General features: G+C 46.6%; 2 protein-coding genes across 2 annotated transcripts in view; one reads left to right on the top strand and one right to left on the bottom strand.

Moving 5' to 3' along the window:
- The window catches only part of rem2 (RAS (RAD and GEM)-like GTP binding 2), an 18,355-nt gene extending 18,111 nt beyond the window's left edge, over positions 1-244 (top strand). Inside the window, exon 5 of the mRNA XM_035536009.2 lies at positions 1-244. This exon is cut by the window's left edge and continues 807 nt beyond it. The gene's annotated coding sequence lies outside the window, so the exon portion shown is untranslated.
- A 6,874-nt stretch (positions 245-7,118) lies between these two features.
- On the bottom strand, positions 7,119-15,581 carry copb2 (COPI coat complex subunit beta 2). Its single transcript, XM_027028637.3, has 22 exons — positions 15,423-15,581; positions 14,568-14,705; positions 14,386-14,472; positions 14,101-14,227; positions 13,800-13,948; positions 13,499-13,645; positions 13,278-13,377; positions 12,782-12,924; positions 12,367-12,566; positions 11,800-11,910; positions 11,499-11,587; positions 11,260-11,366; positions 10,409-10,552; positions 10,033-10,163; positions 9,724-9,931; positions 9,448-9,558; positions 9,042-9,256; positions 8,721-8,813; positions 8,310-8,493; positions 7,993-8,067; positions 7,715-7,873; positions 7,119-7,531 (listed from the first exon to the last, which is right to left on the bottom strand). Exons 1-22 carry the CDS (start codon positions 15,423-15,425, stop codon positions 7,436-7,438), a joined length of 2,817 nt encoding a protein of 938 aa, XP_026884438.2. The 5' UTR covers positions 15,426-15,581; the 3' UTR covers positions 7,119-7,435.
- Positions 15,582-20,919: the final 5,338 nt, after the last annotated feature.

Genomic DNA, 20,919 nt, shown 5'->3' with positions numbered 1-20,919 from the left:
TTTAATGGCAATATATGCATAGCAGTGATTGTATACTCCACTGATGAAACTGAGAAAGACTCCCATAAGGGCCATTCTCAGCCCTTTAAGTGATCCGTAGCGTGACTGTACTGGACAGCCCATGTAAGAATAATTCTCTTCACCTGTTCTGATATCAGCTTAAATTTTCAACTGTTTTCGGAAGTGTACATTTGTTTTTAAGGCACATTTTAATAGATGATGAAATTACACGAAGGAAACATGAGTTGCCACAAATGTCTTTTTCTTTGTCTCTCTCTCTCTCTCTCTCTCTCTCTCTCGTGTTTCAGAGGCCAGTTACAAGCTTCAAAGCTTTCTTTTAGTGGTTTGCTCACGGTTACCCGTTCACTCCACAGGTCCCCAACACTCCTACGTGTCTACACACATTCCTTTGGCCTTCTTTGGTCCATGTATCCCTGAGCAATACTGAGAAGGTCCTCACCCACACGAGCTGCAGCCTCACCATAATATGCTGCGTCGATGTATTTATTTTCGATACCAAGCTTACGTCCCGCTGATCTGGAGCTCTGCGGGCATTTCAGACATCAGTGCTGAGACCGAGGGTCGGTACGCCGGGAGAGACGATCAGAGCCGTTCTTTAATTCAAAGTCCTTGCGTCTTTATGGTTCTCCGCCATATTGGCTTACTGGTCCTTGATGTAGGATGGTATGAAAATGTGGAGGCAGGCCCCGCTGCCTTACGCAACAGGAAAACGCTCTGGATTCCGCACTCTGGACTTCCCATCCCGCTCACCGCTGATGAACGTTGTTCACGCTGTCTCCGACGAGGGCGAAAATGAAGGCGGTTCGCTCCGAAACTTCTGAACGCGGCTTCGTCTACGGTTTGCGCGTTTCCATTGGCTCAGTTCTGCCTGGGACGACTGAACCAACGTCACATCTCCCACCCGGCAGGCCGTCATCCAGCGAGCCCACGTTGCCATGGCAGCCCGGCGCTTGCTGTGATGGGCTGCGCTGCTGGTGTGGTGTGGGCCCAGACTGGAAGCCTCAACCCCGAGGGCAGATGGCTAGGAGCAGGACATGAGTTGAAGGGAGAGAAATGACAAATGATAGTTGCCTGGCGACAGTTGTCAGGGAGACTGCGCGTGACTCTGCTTGACTTGACTCAGAATTTCTTACTATGTTTGTTTGCTCAGCCGGGACCGAAACTGTTGGAGTGGAATCGCAGTCTGCAAACAGTCAGTGTACAACAAATGTGATCACACTCACAAACACACACACACACACACACACACACACACACACACACACACACACACATACACACACACACACACACACACACACAAACAAAACCAAACTAAAGAAAATTAACCAAACAATTTGACACCAAGAAATTATAAGACTGCGCCAAGAAATAAACTAATCATTCGAAACAAAGAGCTCATGCGCAGTCAAACCAAATGGCAGAGTAGCAAACACGATCTTCTCTTAACAGACAAAACAAGAATAATTCATGTCTGATTTCGGTCGTGGTATACTGAGTTCAAGCTTCACATCCGTCTCTGCTGTGCCCTCTCTTTACTAATGGATTAAATACAATGGGAACTGATGGAACGAGAGTGTTAGATTGCGGTCTAAACAGGAACGTGAATGAGGTTCATGTTTCGCATGGAATATTATGTAAACCAGCACAACACCCATAAGACCATGTGACATCTCCTCGTGATACAGTGCAGCACTCAATTCCAAAGGTCACCGCTCTATACTAAAGGTCGCCACCCTATCCCAAAGGTCACCACCCTTTCCCAAAGGTCACTCAGCCTTCAGTGGTGGCTTTTCACAAACGTTCATAAATATCAGAACTCCTGATATCAAAGATAAGAGCTTTAAATATAACGAAAAACCAACATCTGAGAAAATATAACATTAAATATATGATAAGTATTTCATGCAGAAATTTGTTCACTGGCATTAGGCGTACACAAGCTTTCAGACTATTTTTCAAAGTGGCAACCTCTAAAAGTGCTGTGATGAAAATTAAAAATCTTCTTAACATGCGTTAGTATTTATGTGGAACAGATAATAAATAGTAAGTTCATACTTCTAATGTTTTTGAGTAATAGTTTAGAACCACCAATGTCTACTGTAATGGGACTTACAGATACTGACATCTGAGCCTCAGTCAAAAAACAGCATGGAAACACTAAACTTTACACAGATCACATACAATATGGCATCACATTCGTCTGTTAATGCTTTACTTTAGGAAAAAACCTGGAAGGCCATCTAAGAATCGGAAGATAAATATTCCTGAGAGCTCCTGCCTGGAAGTTCATACTGTTATTGACATCAAGAACAGCGGGCAGAGTAATATAACTTACATCATGCTGCCATCTTGTGGAAGGAACATGTTACTACACTTACATAACTAAAGTCCTAAGTAGAGAACTCAAGATGGATTGTTCAGGAACTGGAAAGAAAAAAACAAACAAAAAAAACCCTGCAATTTGTAAATAATAAATACATTTTGGAAGCATTAGTAGGTTTTTTTTTATCACAATAACGGATTCATCCAATTATTCTACATAACGGTAAAACAATGAACTCATGTTCACTGCAGTGTAGCTTCAGCAAACTCAACCGGAAACCCCAGGCGCAGTGGCAGGACACGTGCGCGTGCCGCCGCAGGTTGCTGGCCGAGCTCTGGCTCTTCCTGGTGTTCCCGGAACATATCCTGGTCGAGTGGGTCTTCTGGGCAGGCCGGCGTAGCGTCTCCCGCAGGCCGCGAGTGGGAGCGCCTGTGGGCCTCCAGGGCCAACCGGCTGTCCAAACCCACGCCGCAGACGGAGCACAGGTCAGACCACCGGGCCAGACCGGGGCCGTGGCGCCGACTCCGGATGTGTCGGGACCGTGTCTCTGCTCGCAGCTCCGGCAGAGGAACTTACGACGGAATCCAAAAAAAAAAGATTTTTGGGTGTTAGGACAAGCCGAGACGGTGGTTCATTTCCACCGTCCTAGACCTACCTGTGCTAACAGACCCTCCAGAAGACATGTACACAAGCCGAGTTACACTCCTCTCCTCTCCTCTCGACCGCTCTATCTAAAAAAACACACACAGTTAAGAGCCTGCTGATTATAACACAGCTGTAATGGCGAGCCTGCGTCCTGCTCTTCACCGTCCCTTGCGGAACAGGCTCCGTTCTCAGGCCACGTGCCCCGGTTCCGTCCCGACCCGCCAACGCCACGTGCTCTGCTGGCACTGCCATGCGGCCCTCCAGCCCTCCCGGCTCCGCAGAGGACGGGTTTAGACAGAAATTGTTCCAGGGACAGCATTTGTCTTCCAGACACCCAACACAAGACAAAAAAAAACGTTCATTTTGTCGGGATTTGCAATGACGATAGGTAGGCAGAGCTCAAAATCGATGCATTATCCAAAGAAATGATGCCCATGGTCATTTTGGATGTTGTAGCAGACTAAATGATTTTTTTTTTTTTAATAAATGCAGTTCTACCACTATTATTCCTGTCCTCAGACGAAAAGCAAATGACTACACTCTCCCTGTCGAGATAGGCGTCTCTGCCTGTAAGAATGAACGATTACACTGGATATTTCTTTCGCTAAACTGCGTTTGTTTTCATTCAAATGAAAACAAGGGGGAAATATTACACAAGCCCATCAAAACCTGGTCATTTGTAGCTCGTGCTGTGAAGTTCTCCATGTTACTGCACGACCCCGTGTGCTCCCAGTAAGTGTGAGCACAGTCTTTGCAGAATCTATGGAAGCAGTTTAAATCTACAGCACTGTTCAAACAGCCAGCGCAAAGAGGACAGGTGTGATCCTGACCTGGAGAAGGCCTCAGAATGTCAGACATTGTCTCACAATTTCAAAAAACATCGAGTAGCCAAGAAGAACCAATAAGTTATTAGACTGATTCAAGGTTTTCTGTTTTCTATGTTGCAGTAAGGTAGTTATTACCGGCAAACCAATTAAGATTGGCTTATTGGCTTTTTTATTTAACTGATAAATCATTATTTTTCCTCTGTAATTAGGCGGTGTTTAGTTTACCATGCGCATGTGAAACGTTAGCACCACCTTGTGGAGAGGTGATCATTGAGCTCAACCTGTGAAGAGGGAACAGCACAAACGCGAATTATTTCAGTATCTCTTCACAAATGATGATTTGAAAACAAAACAAAACTCTAAGAATAGCAATTTCATTTTTCGATTATTGGTTTTGCATTATTTGGTTTCTATGCAGAATGACATGTCCATTTGCCTAGATTTGGCCATCCCTGAATATGAGCTTTGATATTAATATCCCGGTATTTCTGAAAAGATGCATTTTGCAGAAAGGTTGTACAACTGCTAAGTGAACTTTTGCACAGTAAGAGTTTTGTGGAGTCAGGCAGTATCTGCAGACGCGCCGTAGAAGCTCCACAGGGTGGTGAAGCAATCAGAGCTGCTCCTCTGGTGCAGTGAAGGCCTCTCGGGGGCACTTTGGCGATGATGACGCATACGATGGCTGCTGCCTGGTGGCACTCACTTCTACATCATCTTTGCTGTCTGCTGAATCAGGCTTTCATTCCCAGTCTGGAGTGTTCCACAGTTCCCACTCTGTGACACACAATGCACCAATCCACAATACACTAATACACAATGCACCAATCCACAATACACTAATACACAATGCACCAATCCACAATACACTAATGCACAATGCACCAATCCACAATACACTAATGCACAATGCACCAATCCACAATACACTAATACGCAATGCGCCAATCCACAATACACTAATACACAATGCACCAATCCACAATACACTAATACAAAATGCACAATGCACCAATACACAATACACCAATCCACAATACACTAATACACAATGCACCAATCCACAATACATTAATACTAAATGCACAATGCATCAATCCACAATACACTAATACACAATGCACCAATCCACAATACATTAATACAAAATGCACAATGCACCAGTACACCAATCCACAATACACTAATACACAATGCACCAATCCACAATACATTAATACAAAATGCACAATGCACCAATCCACAATACACTAATACACAATGCACCAATCCACAATACATTAATACAAAATGCACAATGCACCAATACACCAATCCACAATACACTAATACACAATGCACCAATACACCAATCCACAATACACTAATACACAATGCACCAATCCACAATACACTAATACACAATGCACCAATCCACAATACATTAATACAAAATGCACAATGCACCAATCCACAATACACCAATCCACAATGTACTAATACACTAATGCGCAATACACCAATTCAAAATAGAGCAATACATAATGCACCAATACACAATACATTAATATAAAATGCACAATGCACCAATACACAATACACCAATGTACAATACACAATACACCAGTACACAATACACAGCACACAATACCCCATTGGGCTGAGGGTTGTTTTTCCATTTGAGGAATGCGTAGTGTGTGTGTGTTACAAAAAGAGTGAAACTGTCAATACCATATATTGCAGCAAATTATACTGTTTACTCCAATTTATTACTCCTAGTAATTTTACTTATACTTAAGTATTCTAACACTAATTACATAGTGCTTTTTCATTCAAAATAATTAAAATGATAAAATCTTTTTTTTTTTTTTTGCCAAGTTCAGCTTATATTACTTTGGCATTACTTCAAAATCACCAAGCCAAAACTTTTAATTGGGCCTTAAAATATTAAATCTGCTGTGTGGTTAATGCACAGTGCATCAGTGAAATGCAGAAAAATCACTTAAAAAAAACAGATCTCTCATTATAATAAACATAATGATATATAGTTGGGCTTGTTTCTGTCGGTTGTTTGACACGCCAACACAGCGGAGCCCTCAGTGTCGATATCCAAGTTCGAATCTTTAAAAATAAAAGATTTATCCCATAATTAGGCTGTCTGTTTAGTTCGATTGTGGGTGGGATTTATGCTGCTTTTAAGTGTGTGACACAGTGCTGGAGTGCGCGGGGCATGAGAGGAGAGACAAGCAGAAGTTTATTAAAAACCCTGGTAAACAACAGAAGGCCACGAGAAAGACGAGCAACCAAACAGCCAACCAGGCGAGCTCAGAAGCAGCCTTGCAGGCGTGGAGTCATTATTAAAATGTGTCATATGATGTTTGGCAAATATATACATTGTTGTAACATCTTGACAAAAATAAAATACTAAAAATTAGATTTAGTAAAATTTACCAAGCATTTTATGGGTCCAAATGCCATGTGGGACTTCACAACTGTGGCCTCAACATAACTGAGCTAAATTAAATATGGCATTATTTTGAATTAAATTGATTCATATAAATATTACATTGCACCATATGAAAAGCCTTTTTTTACTCATCACTTATATGACTCGTTTTCATCTAAGGCATCTGTCCCACTGTGGACATCGTAGTGAACCTTCCCAAAGCCAAAAGGCAGTCTGGCTGTAGGCCACCTATAACGCCTGCAGGTGTGGTTGGAGGCCACCTATAACGCCTGCAGGTGTGGTTGGAGGCCACCTATAACGCCTGCAGGTGTGGTTGGAGGCCACCTCTCTCTGTGGCACGTTTTCTCTTCTCACTCTTTTTAATTAGTTTTATTTGCAAAAAAAAAATTCTCCTTAAGATGGCATGATTTAAACATTAGAACTGCAATAACTACAATAAAAATCAAAGTTTTTTTCTTTTGTGCGAGTGAAAAAAATGTGACATTTAGAAACCATGAAATTCTCCAGTTTATCAGTATTTACAATAATGCACGACTCATTAAAAAAAAATGTATTAAAATCTGAAACTGAAAAAGGAGCATTAATGAACATTACTGTAATGTTGCAATGAGGAATAACATTTTTTATTCTAAAATTTTTATTCTATTTTTATTTTAAAAAACAGACGTCCCAGATTAAAATCTTAGGAGCTGTTAAGGGAACCTGTTTATACACGTCGCAGACTATGATAAAGTTAAAATCATAGAGGCTGGGGGGGTTTTTTTGGACTCAAAAGTGAGCATAGTTGTAGAAACATGCACAGACTTACTGTAACGTATAAGGCTCACCACAGACAAACATGTGAGAAAAGCAGATGTGGAGATTGATGGTGGTTTATTATGAGTAACTAGATTAATTGGGACTGAAGGTAAAATATACACTTTGATGTCTAGGAAAAGCAAGAAAAAAAGATTTTAAAGGTCCTGCGTCACATACAAAAACTCGAGAAGACACACGCAGGTCTCCGTGTATCAGGTGGCACGTGTCCAGTCTTCTTCACCTGGGCGCACACTGGACACACGTTCCTGCTGCGAGGCTGCAGCTCTGGAGGACCGGCAAGACAGACGGCGACGGAGCAGAGAAGACAAAGGCCTTGGTCTCTTAAATTATAGTTTGTACTGTAGGGTTCGGCCTTCAGTCGTCCAGGAAGTCGTCGTCCAGGTTGACGTCTGTGGTGTCGATGTCGTCGAGCTCCAGGTTGTCCAAGTCATCCTCCAGTTCCTCCAGAGTCTAAAAGGACAAACGGAGGCAGCGTAAGACAAACCTCATCTGACCCTCTACTGACTGCTACAACTAAACTAGAACTTATTAATAAGAGACATCAGTGAAATGGGGTTCTTAGATCGTCTAAGTGTCTCTGGGATTTAACTGGACTACGTGTCCGAGGGCAGCGCAAGTCGGATTCTCCGGTACCTTTTCCTTTAGGTCACTGTCTGGCGTGCCGGGCTTCTCCGTGTCCTTGGTGTGTTCAGGGTGTGAGGCAGCTGCACTGGCAGCAGAAGACGAGGCAACAATCCGGACCAGGGCAGAGATGGCGGGATCCATGTCCGCATCCTCGTCGGGGCCGGTGGTCTGCCATGCGCACGCACGCACCCAAATGCAGCCACAAATGACCGGGGAGAGATAGGCTGGGGTTAAACTGCTACCTACGACTAAATGAGCGTTAAGATGAAGTGACTTGACCGTGGTACCTGTGCGGGGCTGGGGAACACGCCGTGGGGCTGGTACCCACTGGCCTCCTCCAACACAACACGCTCCTCGTTGGGCTGCAACACACAGAGCCAGACGGACAGCAGTGAACGCCGGACTCGCTCTACAGCGTACAGAAGCTTCCACTACAAGATGGGCGTATGTGTAAGCGTGCGTACGGGCATATGTGTATTCTGTGTCTGGGCGTGTGTGCAACACCCCTTGCTGAGTGACCGTCTCGGTCCCAGTACACCACACTGAAACATTGGGGTGTGGACATGAGACAGGAAGGAAGAGTGCGGCACGGAGCGGCACTCACGGTGACGAGGGGGTAGTCGGTGGCGGGCCGGCTCTTGCCCAGACACGTCTGGCGGAGGTACTGCTCGGCAACGAAGGACTCCTTCAGGCCTGGGAACAGGTTCTCGTACTCGGTCGGGTCAGCCAGTGACTCAGCGGCCTTCTGGTTCACTTTAGACAAGCTCTCTCTCCACAGCTTTACCACTCTGTTACACACACACACACACCACCTATATATATAGAGATCTTCTCCTTTAATCTTCATATTGCGGAACCTAAATATTGTCACACTAAACCTGAAATGCATCAGGGGAACATTTAGTATACACACACACACAGCAAATACATCAGGAGCAGGATTCCTGCTCATCCACGTGTCAACCACTGTGAGGACAGAGGACAGCAGCCATGGCAGTAGGTGGACAGGACGCACCTGGACACCTGGCTGGGGAGGTAGGTCCGGGCGAGGAACGCTGCCTCGGGCAGGCGGTTGGTCCGGATCAGCAGCTCCAGGCACTGGTCCAGCCTGCAGGACAAGACGGCAGCACAAACCTCCGTCCGTGATCACGGAAGTCAAACAGCACGGGCCGCACTGCATGACCCGATAAGTGTACAGGTAAAATTCAGTTCATGACTTCAGTCCTTGTGACGTGGGAGGAAAAGGGAGGGGAGAAAGAAAAAAACAACAACAAACAAACAAGCAAACAAACAACCCACTTTAGGCGGACACCGCAGCGAATCCTGATACACTCACTTGCCCTGCAGGAAGTAAGTCATGAAGGCCACGTTGTTCTTGCCGTCACGCTCGGCGCCCTCCGCCAGCTTGCTCACCATGGTGACGTTGCCGGAGGCGGTCGCCAGCAGCAACAGGCCGCCGTAGTCCTGGGCGTGGTGCAGGCACTCCTGCGCCAGCCCGAACTGGCACTTGCTGATGGCCAGCTCGGCCAGCTGCTTCCACTTCTGCTCTGACTGCAGAGAGGAGGGAGTGAAGCGTCAGCCTTGGGGGGGAGGAGGTGGGGCTACAGTCCTGCAGCAGAAACTGAAGCCATTTAACCCAAGACACTACTTAACCCCCCGGAACATACTGCCATCCAAAGCGAGTGGCACTCAAGTAAAAGAGCTTAACAACTGGTCCGCGCATCACGCCGCACGTGTCTCACCTCTGCTTCCACAGCCAGCTGGTAGGCGATCTTCAGTTCCCCCAACTGCAGCGCGAGCTCGAACCTGTGCTCAGGGTCAGTGGACACGGCCAGAGCTTGCTGTTTGAAGCCCTGTGGACAAAACACAATTCTCACTCTTTTGTTTAAAAAAATACAAAATAAAAAAATCAAATCAATCAATAAATAACTTTGGCTCCAATGATGTACAAGTCAAACGTGCTACAGCAGTAGATGACGACATCACATCCGCGTTCCCTCACATGGAGGAAGTACTACCTGCTTCTCCAGGAAGTGGGCCACCCTGGTCCTCTGCTCCTTCGGGATGGTGGGGAGAACCTTGTCAGCCATTCCGAAGTCTCGGCGCATGACGGCCGTCTGGTACTCCAGCACTGATACCAGGAGCGAGTAACTGACGATGTTCAGCTCTTTGTCTCCCAGGTACAGACGATCGTCCTTTGGAATGTAGCCCAGCAGGTACATGGTCCTGTGGAGACCAGCTCACGGTCAGGGGCTGATCTGAGACCAGTTGAAATAAAATGGCCCCATCAGTCTTAAGACAATTCAATGAAACATGTGGAACTGCACCTGTCCAGATGAGCGATGGTGACGATTTCTCCTCCGACGTAATAGTTTAGTCTGTTGACAGAGCTGGTGTAGATGAAGCAATCACCCACCCACAAGCCAGTCTTTACAATCTCCTGTATCTCCCCTTGGACCTACACAAACACACACAGCTGTCAGCAGCTGCGATGTGCTAGCATGGCTGGCAACTATATGACCATGCTACACAGTCCACAACAAAACCTGTTTGAAAAAGAAACAACAACAACATGACTGATCTTAGGCAAAACAACCCATTTATAACCTTTTGAATTTAATTAATTGGAAAGTAACAAAAGACATAAATAATAAACCAATGCCGCCATTGGGTAATAATCCAAGGTCGCGGCACGTGTCCAACCTCGAAGGCGTCCTCTATGCCATCCTCCGTCACGCCCTCGTTGGACTCTTGTGATGCGGCCACTTTCTCGGCCAGGTAGCGGAGGATGAAGAAGGACTCCTCCGTGGCGATACACACCAGCTCTCCGGAGTCGGACCAGAAGATCTGAACACACACACACACACACACACACACACACACACACACACACACACACACACACACACACACACACACACACACACACACACAGGTTTAGGAACCTGTTAACATGCAAACTGGGGTTTTGCTCATACCATTAACTGGATCAGAATCCAACCAGTCGATTCGCTTACTTACTCTCTGCAGTCAACCCGCTCTGTGGAACAGGTTCTTAACCAATCAAATCAGTTTATTCTACTGACCTTTAAGCAATGAAAGTTTTCTTTAAATGTTTGTTTTCTGTTGATTATCCCCACCACAGTCCACACCTATAAACCGCACTACAGAAACAGACCCAGTGCTCATTTAATATCCGGGGTTCACCTTTCCCGCCCCCTAACGGAACCTCCTGGCACAGGAATCGCTTTTATTTAAATACGGCGCGCTGCATTCCTGTTGCCATCGCCGTTTATTAACCCCCACCAAATCCTAAGATCCTGCAAATTCCAACCGAGCAAAAGCAGAGTGGCCTCCAGTCCAGGGAGAGGCTCTGCAGGCTGCAGTGCACCTGCCATCCATCCGGGTTAACGAGTGCGGCTTTCTCGGGCACCTCCCAACTACGGCTCGTTGGGGGCACAGCCCTATGGACAACACTCCACGTCTCCCTCGCTGGAAACTGATTTTTTTGGGGGGGGGGGGAGCATCCGAGGCAAGGGGGCGGTAATATTTACGTGTTTGGGTTGAATCTCGATGCGGCGGATCAGCTCCGTGTTCTCCCAGTCGTAGAAGGCCAAGCCGTTCACAGAGCGGACACCCAGCAGGAACCCGCCGTAGATACCTGAACCCAAAACACACACGCACACACCCACCCCTGCATGAGCGTCTATTTACAATTAACCCGAATCCTTGGACTGTTTCCACTTGGACAGAAAGTCACTCTGGAAAGATACAGCAAAGAAAAAATGATTACCTTCCGCTCCAAAGTCTGGCTTGAAGGACTTCTTCTCCTTGAAGTTTTTGAAAATCTTAACCACGCTGTTACTTTCTCGGATGGCATACCTGTGCCCAAAACGCATAGGTTTAACACTCGAATGACCAAACTTAACCGGACCAGAACCGTAGCAACACCAACAGAAAACACGGCATGTTTATCTAACATTCCTCTGTAAAGTGCAGCGGATTGTTTATATCTTTTATACGTCCCGTAACACTAGCAGGCGCTGGTCTATCAGTTACGGAAGGCGAGGTAGACGAGGAGGAAGGGCACTTACTCGGAGGAGTCATGGGCCCAGACGAACTCCTGGGCCGAGCCGAAGCTCTTGTTCCTCAGAGCCATGGCCGTGTAGATGATGTACTCGCCGTCTCCGCACACCACCACAAACCTAGACCCGTTGAGACACGCCCCAGAGACACGGAGCAGGCAGTCACACAGACACAGCTCACGCGGACGTATTCGGTCACGGAATCATCGACAGGTCCCGAGCGGCAGCTCAAACATTGGCTTGGAATGGTACTTTCAGCACGCGCCAAGTGTGTGTGCGGTTCTCGTTTTGCACGCAAGTGCGCTTGCCAGACTGATTTGAGCTGAATCAGACACACTCGCCAATGCCGGCGTCTCGAAAAACGCTCCACGCACTCTCTCAGAACGATGTGATTTAATAACGACAGAATCTCAGCGGCCGACACGGAATTAATTAGCAAACCATAAAAAATACACTTTTCACATTTGATATATTTCTAGACCAATTAGATTAGGGAGTCACTGAAATTTCAAATTTGGTGATAATGGGTTTGATCTGCCTACCTATTATTTAAAAAAAAAAAAAGTCTGGACTAACCGTCCGTTGGGGTTGTGCTGAATGGTCTGAGGGTAGATCTCGCAACTGCCCATGTCTTTGACCGCCAGAGGAAGCCTCTCTCCGTCCTTGATCTCAGCCTCACCCATGGCCTTCAGATTGGCCTGCTGCACCTCCGAGTGCTTGGCCCAGATGATCTTCCCATTGGTGTCCATGGACATGGCTGGCTCTTCGCGGCCGAGCTAAAACGGGAACGCGTGCGTTGTTACCTGATCTGCTGCTAACTGCCTTGGGTGACTTTCGTGGTCATTCTCCTCATAACAGGTAGATCGTGGAAATCTCACATAAATTCTCTGCCACAACAACTGCATTCTCAGCCGTTTGCGTGTCGACCAGTATGACGCCATGCGTGCACCATGCGATCGCGCCACCCCAGCGGAGGCGCTCGCGCGGTTACCTTGATGATGATGCTGCCCTCGTCGTAGCCGAGCGCCACGTTGTTTGAGCCGCGCAGGCCGCACACGCACCACACGCGCTCCATGCCATAATTCAGCGTGCTCTCCAGCCGGTAGGTGCTGGAGTGCCAGATCCGCACCGTGCCTGGGCGGGAGGAAGAAGAGGAGACGGCACCGGTCAGCGAGCGAGGACCTTCATTACCGGTCCGGGACGGGAGAGGCTCGGCGGGGCGCAAGTCGGTGCCCCAGGGGTGGAAGGTTGGATCGTGCTGGGAAAGTACAGAACTTTGGGGAATCATGCAGAATGTAAATAATAAAAGGGACCTAGAACAGAACTCTGCCTGACTCCTTGTGAGACTGGTGCACCATGATCAGACGGTAAGCCGTAACAGTTCTCAGCCGGGTATCGATCGATTGCACGCCGACTGTCACTTCAGGACTTCGCTCGCTTGCCGACAACTCTCGCGTTTCTGGTGCTCGAGGGTGCACGCAACTCACCGTCCTCGGACCCCGTGACGATGATGGGCAGCTCAGGGTGGAAGCTCACGCATGACACGTTCTGGGCGTGGCCCTCTAGCGTCTGCACACACGTCTTATTCTGTGGAGACACGGCAGGGAGAGTTAAGAGTCCAAAAAGGACGGAAAGGGCGGCAGGCCGCGCGAGCCGACGTCAGCCAGACCGGACGACCGGAGAGGCGGCAAAGGGGCGAAGTCCTCACCTGGTAGTCCCAGATCTTCACCAACCTGTCGTCTGCTCCTGAAATGAGGTAGGGCTTATCCCCACCGCTGTAGTAATCAATGCAGTTAACCCCTTTCTCGTGGCCTTCCAGGGTGAAGTTGGGGGACGACGAGCCCAGTTGCCACACCTGGAACACCACAAATAAACAAATGAGTCGCTTGCGTAACCAGCATAACCAACTTAAACTCCCACCCCATGCTCAAGTATCCATTAGTGACGTCTGCCGTACATAATGAACCATATCTTCTAAGTGTCTGACGGCAGACTCGCTGCCCAAATACCTTGATGGTTCTGTCCAGTGACGCACTGGCAAACTGGTTGTTGTCTTTGGGGTTGATGACGATCTGCATGACGTAGTGTGTGTGGCCCTCAAACACCTGACTGCATGACCACTTCTTCTCCCAGTCCCAGAGTTTAATGAGCATGTCATCTGAACACACACAAATACACGAAGGTGTTTAGCAAATTCTGTCACACAAAATCACACAGAAGACATTCATAAAACACCCAGCGACTTCTACAACTTGCGCTTTTTATAGGGTTGGAAACGCAGCTAACTGACCGACCCCGTGCGGAACGTACCGCTACTGGTGAGGACGTACGGCTGAGTGGGATGCACTGCTATGCAGCGGATGTAGTCCGAGTGTGCCTCAAACATGTGCACCCGCTCCAACGTGTTGTAGTTGAAAACACGGATCTGCATGTCATCCTACAACACAGGTGGGAAGACACTGCATTACTGATCTGCTACGAGAACGACAGTCACCGCAAACTGGTGGGTTATTGGTACGCTATTGGCTGGGATGCACCGACGTCAGCTTGAAACAGGTTTAATATTTGAAAGTGACAGTTCAGGCTGATACTTACTGCTCCGGTTATCACCCAGTTTTTTCTGGCAACAAACTTCGAAGCCCTTACCGGCAGGTCACACACTTCAAACGTCTTCACCAAAGTCTGCAAGGCGAGCGTGTTAAAAACACCGTGAAACACTCGTCACACGCACCGCGCTTTGGGTCCCACATCGCAGAGGGACGACTGCGGACACTCACCTGCGACTCGTGGTTCCACACACACACGCTGCCGTTGTACAGGCTGGCCAGCATCCACGGCTCGGTGGGGTGGAGGTCCACGCTTTTGACGCGGTCGGACCGAGCCGTGAGCTTGCGCTTGATGTCCAGCCGGAGAGGCTGCGGAGGAGAAGTTTGAGTGAAACACAGCACGGAGACGAGCGGCCACTGTACTATTGGAAGAGCGAGTTACTGAGGCAGTCGTTTCAAAGACAGCAGGGCTACACTAGAGTCATACACCAAACTCGCTAACCACACCGACACACTTTGAGCGAGTTTGAGCATAAAACGAGACGCAACAAAAGTTGTAAAAGTACTGATAATTATACTAAACACCTAGCTACTTAGGCTAGCTAGCTAACAAGCTAACGCTGGTTATCAGGGTGCTACACGCAGCAGTTAACGTGTCTTAGATAGCTTAAGAGCTCAGAAACGCTCACAAATAAAAGCTTATCATTTGTATACTGAGAACAGCACTGGTTTTACATGACGACGTCGACAAATGAGCGGTTGAGGCTGGCTAGCTAGGCTAGCTAACGTTAGCGCAATGACGGCGAATCCCGAGAGACGTGTCAGGTAACACACGGCTGACGCACCGCTACAAGGCGTTTGTTGAAGACAGAGAAGCAGAAATTCCATCTAACAGCCAAAAACCAATACAGTGAACTGGGGATATAATATAATATAACATAACATAACATAATAGCTAGCCAGCCGCCGTCGCTTAGCCTAGCCGGCTAGCATTACGTGGCCTCCAGCGCGAGCCAGCCCGCCCGCCGGCAGACCTCGAGCCCTCTGCACAGTTGCAACAGCAGAAACCCGCTGCGCTGCACCCACCATGTTCTCTTTGGCGTTGCTCTGCTCTCTTCAGCCGTAACTCTGCCGATCTAAACCCTCCGACGTGTCGAGATTCTCGTCTTCGCTGCAGAGGCTCACACGGACACGAGTGACGTGGAACTTCCCGAGACGTGTTTGTGGAAGCGGTGACGTGCCACGGAGGGGGAAGTCGTTGCGAGACACGTGCCTCGACCGGACGCCACTTGTGAAAGTGAAACACGTCTCAGTTTGCTCGTCAGAATAATGCAGACACGATCATACTGGATGAGGCACAAAATGTAACAAATCCACATGAAACAGCTGATCGTTGTGTTTGTTGTTTGGAGTAGTCTTGCGTTATGCAGACATTACCGGTATTCTGAAACGTCGGCGCTTTGACATTACGTATGCACATCTGTGCCTGCCTTTATGCAGACTGTTTATTCCAAATATTGAATGGTGTACAGTGGGAATAATAAACGTGTAGTGCAAAGGCATAAAGTGCAAAGCTTTAAGTGGTTTCTTTAGTCCTCATAAGAAATGTAAAATGCAGTGGTGGTTCAAGCCCCACCACTGCCGAGTTGCCACTGTGGGGCCCCTGAGCAAGATCCTTAGCCCTAAATTGCTTAAATTGTACTGAGTCATAATTGTAAGTTGCTTTGGATACAAGCAGCAGATAAATGTAAAAAAACATCAATGTCACTTGGTTATAAACTAAAACTGGTCTTGTTAAAATAACTCAAAATTAATGAGGATTTTTGTGCAGAACAGAAAATAATCTTCACAACAAAAGTAAGATGGAGGCTAAACACATGTCTATTTACATAGATTTAATGTAGCCACAGGTATCTTCATGGAAGGTAATGGACATCTCACTAAGTGTACCTTCTCTAGATAATGCTGAATAAATGTTTCCATCCATGGTTAGCCTTATCGCCCCCTTGCCTGCACATCAGTGTATCGCCCTCCCAGGTGAGCACTGTCTGCTGACACAGGCCTCGTAATTCCTGAAGGCGCTGAAGGTCTCAATCACAAACCGGTCTCCCTCCTGGAAAAAGACCTTGGCTGGAGAGAGGCGCATGGCAACCTTGCGTGTGGCGAAATCGATATCTGTGAAAGGGAACGTGGTCACAATAACGCTAACGCGTACCGACTTGGGTGGGAAACAACGGACCTGGAGCTCTTTTGGGCTTACTCAGTGCTTTCATGTATTCGTCCAGGTTCCAGGTTCTCGTTCGACTCCAGCAGCCATCTCCCACTGAAATCCACAGGCATGGCGGGCGCCGAGCGATGAACTCTGGGCAGGGTCACGGCATTAGAAGAGCAGGCGGCAGGAGTGCTGCTGATAAGATCACAGGGCAATGGGAAAAGGGCCAAAACGAGACCCCCTGCCTAAACTCCACCTACACAGACAGTACACACACACACACACACACACACACAGACACACACACACACACACACACAGACACGTTATTCTGTTTTTATTACAAAGATTAAAAGCATTGTAAAATGTCCAGAAATCATATGGAAATCATATGTAAAAAATAAGGACACATACAAATATTATAAAACAGTGAAATTTATAAATAAATATCCATTTTAAGTGATCTTTTTCTCTTTCCTATTTTTTGTGTTCTTTATTTCTGTCTCATAATTTTTTTTTTGTCTTTTTGGTATGACATGAATCACGTCGGGTGACTCCTGCCCCCAAAAAGTATTTCACCCAGTCAAAATAAAGGAGATTATTTCATTAACTAGTGATGACAACCAGAATGAACCATCTGACCAACTTCAGAGAGCTTTGTCAGTGAACCGGAGAGATTATCCAGAAGTGACCTTAATGTGCGAATCCTTGCCGATGACTACAAACCAGCTAATGGTAAACAAAAAACAGATGAGGAGAAAAACTCCAAGACAAATAAACTAAACTCAAAATCTGTGTGCCTGACTACCTGAGGAATGACAAGTTATTTGCAAAGGTGGCAACACCAAGACTCCAGCCAACAGCTGCAGGCGTGCAGAATGTAATCAGATCAAGTTTAAACCATCTAATTGGTTGATAGCCCAGTTGTTTGAGTTTTGCCGCATCCCTATATGCGGCCCGCCCTCCTGTAAACGCTGTCAGGAAAATTGCTACCTCTCTCAGCCTTGATAAAAACATTGTTCAAAATTTTAGCAATAAAACTCTCACTAGCTTGGATTCCACTGTGGAGAAAGGGACTATAGGGAGAGTGTCTCCCTGAAAGTGAGGGCACTGAAGTCAATAACATTGATTATCTTGTTGCTATGGCACCTGCCATGGGGTTTGACATATTAGGCAGCATGTGAACAGTCAGTTCTTGAAGTCGATGTGTCGTAATCAGAAAAAGTGGGCGGGCGTATGGACATGAGAGACTTTGACAAGGGCCAAATTCTGATGGCTAGACAACTGGGCATCTCCACAATAGGATATCTCATGAGATGTTAGCGTGGTTGCCTCTCAGCACTAGAGTCTTGGGTTCCAGTCCCTATCTGGGTGGGGGTTTCCTCTGGGGTCTCTGGTTTCCTCCAACAGTCCAAATATATACACATGCAATGATGAAGACCCTTTTACACCATTGTAGAATGTGTCTACAATAGACATGTGAGCACCAATTCCAGGCCATGGAGCAGACCAGGATACATTATGGGAAGATGGCAAGCCGGCTAAGGCAGTGTGCAGCTCTGCTGGGAAACCTTGGGTCCTGGCCTTCATGTGGATGTCACTTTGAGACACACCACCTACCTAAACATTGTTACCAACTTTTACGGCAACAGTGTCCAATAATGGCAGTAGCTATCAGCAGGACAACGGGCTCTGCCAAACTGCAATAATTGTTCAAGAATGGTTTGGGGGACATGACAAAAATTTCAAGGTGTTGATTTGGCCTCAATGGTCCCCAGATCTTAATGAATCTGATCAAGCACCTGTAGGATATGCTGGGAAAACAATTTGATCCATGGAGGTTCCATTTCCCAATTTACAATCCGTAATGGATCAGCTGCTAATGTCTTGGTGCCAGATACCAGAGGTCGAGTGGGGTCCATGCCTTGATGGGACAGAGCTGTTATGGTGGCACGAGGGGATCCTTCAGGATACTAGGCAGGTGGTTTAATAATCCTTTGGACACACCTGACTGAATGTATGGACAGCTTAAGGACACACCTGACTGAATGTTTGGACATCCTAAGGACACACCTGACTGAATGTTTGGACATCCTAAGGACACACCTGACTGAATGTATGGACATCCTAAGGACACACCTGATTGAATGTATGGACATCCTAAGGACACACCTGACTGAATGTTTGGACATCCTAAGGACACACCTGACTGAATGTTTGGACATCCTAAGGACACACCTGACTGAATGTATGGACATCCTAAGGACACACCTGACTGATGTTTTTATTAGTAATAAAGGCATTTTAATCTAATGGATTATGCTTAAATTTGTTTCTATAACAAATATAATTTGGGAAAGGTGTTAGCCTATATATGAATCATTTTCAACACACACACACACACACACACACACACACACACACACACACACACACACACACACACACACACAAACACACATGTTACTTCACTGGTTTGATATACCTTCCCAAATTTTTTGTAGATGTAGAAAATCAGTAAACTAAATAGTGCGTAAGCGACCAAACCTTTGACTGGTACTGTACGTAGTGTATATCAGAGTAGCCCAAGCATTACAAGCGCATGTGTCATACTGCCTCATCCAGTCCTATAGACAACAATAAGCTTGGAAGTGGGCGAACGAGCAATTAATGTAGACAGAATGGTGCATGTCAAACACATTCACTAACCCCCCCCCCCCATGCTTAAGTTACTGCAATTTGCAAATGTTTACTGCAATTTACATATTCGTATTGTATTTATCGCGCGTGCCTTTTTTAACGCCAGGAGTGAACTTTCACGGGCGCGTTTGAGGAGCGGAAGGGAGGTTTTATGCAAGGCTGCATTCAAACACAGCCTCGTGCGCAGGATCGTTTGCATTATTCATTTCTTTTCTGTCTCCGACTCTTGAATACTAAGCGATACGAGCGCGTGGGCTGTCTTTCCAAGCATCCGCGGAGGTTATTATTGCTTTCTTAATTCAGCCCTTTATGTTCCCATCACAGCCAATCACAATAGTCTGCACAAAATGTGAGAATAATAATAATAATAAAAAAAAATTTAATCAAACGGGAACAGTGTAATTTCTTAGCTGAGCAATGTTATTATTATTATGCACTCATATGGATACGTATTGGCAATTTCTCATTTATTTTCACTTTTACAGACAAAGAAATGACGGCAGCACACACACACACACACACACACACACACACACACACACACCTCCGTGTTCGACTGATGTCTTTTGTTGCAGCCGTGTGGACCGGGACTTTAACAGAGCCCGACTTCCCATTTACCACACGGCAGCCTGTCAACTCCTGCTAGCACGCCCGTAGCTGCACTATATTTATATGGAACAATAGCGGAATTTCTCCTTTCAGGTTGTCAGCCGCATATTACCGGGTCTGGGAGCTTGTCACTACGCAACGGGAATGTTTTAGGTGACTTTTAAAAACAAAGGTACATTTTCGCTGAAAATTCGACTTATTCTTTGTCAGGCGCACATGTTTTTCATCCTTAGATTTCTTCAAACGTCCTCATTTTCTTTAAAATCTTTCCAACATGTCTGAGATAATATTGTTATAACAATACAGTAATGCAAACATAATTTCCACTATTCCAACAAATACTCTGTAATGAATGCACAGATCACTCCATAGCATTTGTTTATAATAACCAGCCAAACCTTTTCAAGTGATTACATTCAATCGGTGTAAAATCAATGTTGCACACACATCAGCAAACATTGGCATGTAAAAATTGCATACCAAAAAAAAAAAAAATGCAAACAGCGTTTCCTGCATCTTTTGCAAAATACCGACAGGGGGAGCTCTCCTACCTCTTTTCATATGTGTATAATAGGCAAATGTATACTTTCGACTTTTGACCACCTTATTAACAACGCTAATATTACTCAGATTCATTTATTGCACTGCTACTGCACCGCGCGCGCGATGTCCAGTGCCCGTTGACAGCCACTACACGGCGCGCGCTCAGTGATGAATAGCTCCGGCTGCCGGTAACGTAGGAGCAGCAATGCAGGTGCACAAATTTAGGACCCAACAAAACGGGACAAAGCCGAAGAAAGGGACGCGTCTGTAGGAGTGCCGTGCACGTTGCACGTGTCATTACTACACACACACACACACACACGCACACACACACACACACACACACACACTGCTAGTATTAATTACTGCTATCGACACTTCATGACTTGTAGCTGATCACTGCTGAAGGTGCAAACTACAAATGATCCAACACCCACGGTTGACTGTGTGGGGACTGGGCACCACTCTGAAGTTATGGAGACAGCTCTTTCCCCGGAGGGTGCAGGCGCGCGCTCTCGC

The sequence above is a fragment of the Electrophorus electricus genome, chromosome 20 (genome assembly GCF_041902795.1).
Source record: "Electrophorus electricus isolate QZ-2024a chromosome 20, ASM4190279v1, whole genome shotgun sequence".
In the NCBI taxonomy this organism is placed as follows: domain Eukaryota; kingdom Metazoa; phylum Chordata; class Actinopteri; order Gymnotiformes; family Gymnotidae; genus Electrophorus; species Electrophorus electricus.
The sequence above is the reverse complement of the archived record's forward strand: the minus strand, read 5'-3'. Positions and strand labels throughout refer to the sequence as shown.